At 49.2% G+C, this 3,178-nt stretch overlaps 1 protein-coding gene across 5 annotated transcripts in view; it reads right to left on the bottom strand.

Moving 5' to 3' along the window:
• The window catches only part of Ninj2 (ninjurin 2), a 135,676-nt gene extending 132,725 nt beyond the window's left edge, over positions 1 to 2,951 (bottom strand). For 4 of the 5 annotated variants that reach the window (XM_013520269.1, XM_005396012.2, XM_005396013.2 and 1 more), the window contains exon 1: positions 2,763 to 2,951. In XM_013520269.1, the coding sequence (XP_013375723.1) occupies positions 2,763 to 2,933 (171 nt within the window). In that variant the 5' untranslated portion in view covers positions 2,934 to 2,951. The remainder of the gene's footprint in view (positions 1 to 2,762) is intronic. The other variant, XM_013520270.1, reaches the window with a different exon arrangement.
• Positions 2,952 to 3,178: the final 227 nt, after the last annotated feature.

Below are 3,178 nucleotides of genomic sequence, written 5' to 3'. Positions count from 1 at the left end.
GGTACCGGGAACCGAACTCACGACCTTGCGCTTGCCAGGCAGGCGCTTTGCCGCTGAGCTAAATCCCCAGCCCTTTCCTCTGGATTCATTTGCCAGCTGCCACCTGAAATAGTAAAACCACGTCTCTAGGGGACAGATTCTGCTGCCTGCCTACGACCAAAGTTTGCCTTCCTCTTGGGAAACTGCAGTTAGTTTCCAAAGAGGATTTAAGTTCCAATTTTATCTGGAGTGCTGGACAGGAAGTTGTAGTAAGTAATGGATAACCTTGTGACCAACCAAATTAATAAATAACCAAAGGAAGTTGAGAATAAGATACTTGAATAAAATAATATATTAAAAGATGGAATACTTCTAATGTAGAAAGGAAAGCTACACTAACTTTGTTGTTGTCTTTTTTTTGTGTGTGTGTGTTTTTGAGACAGAGTCTCACTAAAAAGTTCAGGCTGGCTTTGAACTCACTGTGTAGCCCAGGCTGGTTTTGAACTCACAGTGATCCTCCTGCCTCAGCCTCCCAAGTGCTGGGGTTACAGGCGTGCACCACCACTCCCAGCTTGTTGTTGTTGTTTTGAGACAGGGTCTTACTATGTAGACCAGGAGGATCAAACTTTGATCCTCCTGCCTCAACCTCCTGAGTGCTGGAATTAGAAGTGTGTACCAACAGCCCAGTTTACACTAACTCTTTACTTACCTGCTAGAGATAGAGGCATTTATAAAGCCTGGTCAGAAATTTCCTTTTCTTTCATCCCATTCACCTCTTTCCTTTTGAGTCTTTAATTTAAAGACAAATTCTCGGTCTGACTCAGAACTGTTTAACCCATCAACACATATCCACCCTTCCTCCCTCCCTCCCTTCCTTCCTTCTCTCTTTCCTTCCTTCCTCTCCTTTCTTTCTTTCTTTCTTTTTTTGTTTTCTGTTTTTGGAGACAGAGACTCACTATACAGTTTAGGCTGACTTTGAACTCACTATGTCCCTCAGACTGGCCCTGAACTTGTGACAGTCCTTCTACCTCAGCCTCCTGAGTGCTGGGGTTACAGGCCTGCACCACCACCCTGGCCAGAAACATGTTCTGCGCATGAGTGTGAGCAACACTGTTTCCTTAGCTACTACGGATCCAACAGTGACAAGAACTTGGTGAAATAAAAAGAACATGCACCTCAGAAGACCTGGACTGGAGTTTTAGCTGTCGTGGCCTTGGTTGAGTGACCTGTGCCTGTTACTAATCCCGTCTAACTCATGTTCCCTTAATTTATTCATGTAACAAATATTCTCCAGCTGCTTACCGAGTACCAAAGCGTTGCTCAGGGCACAGGGGACCTAGCAATGAATAAAGCAGGCGTAGTCCCCTCCAATGGAGTGCATATCCCAGGGAGAGCTGCAGGGAGTCAGTGAGAAACCTCTGGCGGTGAGCAGTGCTATCAACAAACAAAGCATGTGATAAAGACAAGTTTGTGTCTTCAGGGCTTCTGAGACAAAGGCTGGTCAGGGAAGGTCTGGCAAGGCTGAGCTGAGACTGGGAAGTCCCAGCAGGGTGGAAAAAGAGCATTCCAGGAAGAAGAGCCAGCAAGCCCTGAGGCAGGAGCATGATAATGCAGGAAAATGAAAATGGGTACATGGTTGTGCCAGGTCGATGGATTTGGTGTGGTGCCCAAGCAATCCTGCAAGGTCCTGGTGATGTCTCTGAGTGAGGGACCAAGGGCAGAGGCTCTGCCACGCTCCCAGCATTCTACACAATTCTCTCTCTCCCTCTCTCTCTCACACACACACACACATACACACACACAAGCTCTTATTTAACCTGAAGTGTATACTGGGCTTCTGCCTAATTTTTAATTGAAAGACCAGATTCCAGGATCAAAAAATACCTCATCTCAAAAGTCTTTTCTGCTCTTTAGTTGTCTGACACTATGAATAAAGTCGTCATAGAATCTCAGTGATGGGGTGCTGGGATTATAGCTCAGTGGCATAAGCGCCTGCCTGGCAAGCTCAAGGTCCTGAGTTCAGTTTCTGGTACCAAAAATCCCCAAAACAACAACAACAAAAAAACCAAACAAACAGAATCTCAGTGATGGGTCTAGAGAGATTGATTCTACTCTCTTTGGCTGACAGAGGACCTCGGACTGCAGACGGCAGCGACCCCACTCTGTTGTCACCAGAGCCTTGCATCCCTTCTGTGCCCTTCCAGCCCATCCAGGACAGGGAGGGACCCAAGGGCTGCCTCTCCCCAGCAGCCTGTGCCAATGTCCTGTGCTTGCTATGTCCGAATGAGACACTTTCTTTCTGTCCTGCACAGGAAAGCTTTGTGGAGACACCCGAGGAAAGGTTCCAGTTTTTTCCAACCTGTAAAATGCAAAGTTGGCCAGCTGCCCCCTTCCCAAACCTCCACACTTATATCTTTCCTTGTCTCCGGAGGACTGCCTGGCAGCTCCCACATAGTCTCCGTTGTCCTGGGACTTGGGGAAAAGCACCGTGCAGAATGTGAAATCATTTTCTGCAACACAGATCTAATTAGCTCTTTGACTGACAAGGAGAGACGGAGGCCGAGAGGGATTTAAACAATCCGCTTCTCACATAATTCAAGGAAAGCAAAGAACCAGGCGGGGAAAGAGAGAAAAGAGGAGAAGGGAGGCAATTTTGGGGACGGTGGGAAGAGGAAGGAGCCCTGGGACGGGGAGAATATCAGGTGACCGAAGTATGAATCCTTTGTTCTTCCAGCGTCACCTCTGCCTCCAGCTCCCCCTCCTCTCTCCCAGGCAGAACTTACTTGACGGCCGCCGATTTCTCCTTCTGACTCCATCTTGCTGCCCTCCAGTCCCCTCGCCGGTGCCGGACAGACTGCGTGGGCTCCTCGGCTTTGCTGTCTGCGGCTCTGTGCTCTCTCGGGGTGGGAGAGAGCACACAGCTGCAGGACAGACCTGCTATTCATCCAGCCCATGTGGCACGCTCGCCTGGCCTGCAGCCCCTGGGGGCGGTGTGCACACGCACACGTGTGTAAGCATGTGTGTCCGCGTGTGTCAGCACATGTGTGCTCTGGGTCATGGCATGTGGCACATCAGTAGGTTGCCTTTTGAGCTGGTAGCGACAGCATCTTTTCACCAGTGACTCCATTGTCCCCGACCCCCAGCCATTTGAGGTCACCCGGTCTGCTTTGGTCCAGTAGCTTTACCACTGGGAAAGCAA

This window comes from Chinchilla lanigera, unplaced genomic scaffold (assembly GCF_000276665.1).
Source record: "Chinchilla lanigera isolate Chin_1 unplaced genomic scaffold, ChiLan1.0 scaffold00053, whole genome shotgun sequence".
NCBI lineage: Eukaryota > Metazoa > Chordata > Mammalia > Rodentia > Chinchillidae > Chinchilla > Chinchilla lanigera.
The sequence above is the reverse complement of the archived record's forward strand: the minus strand, read 5'-3'. Positions and strand labels throughout refer to the sequence as shown.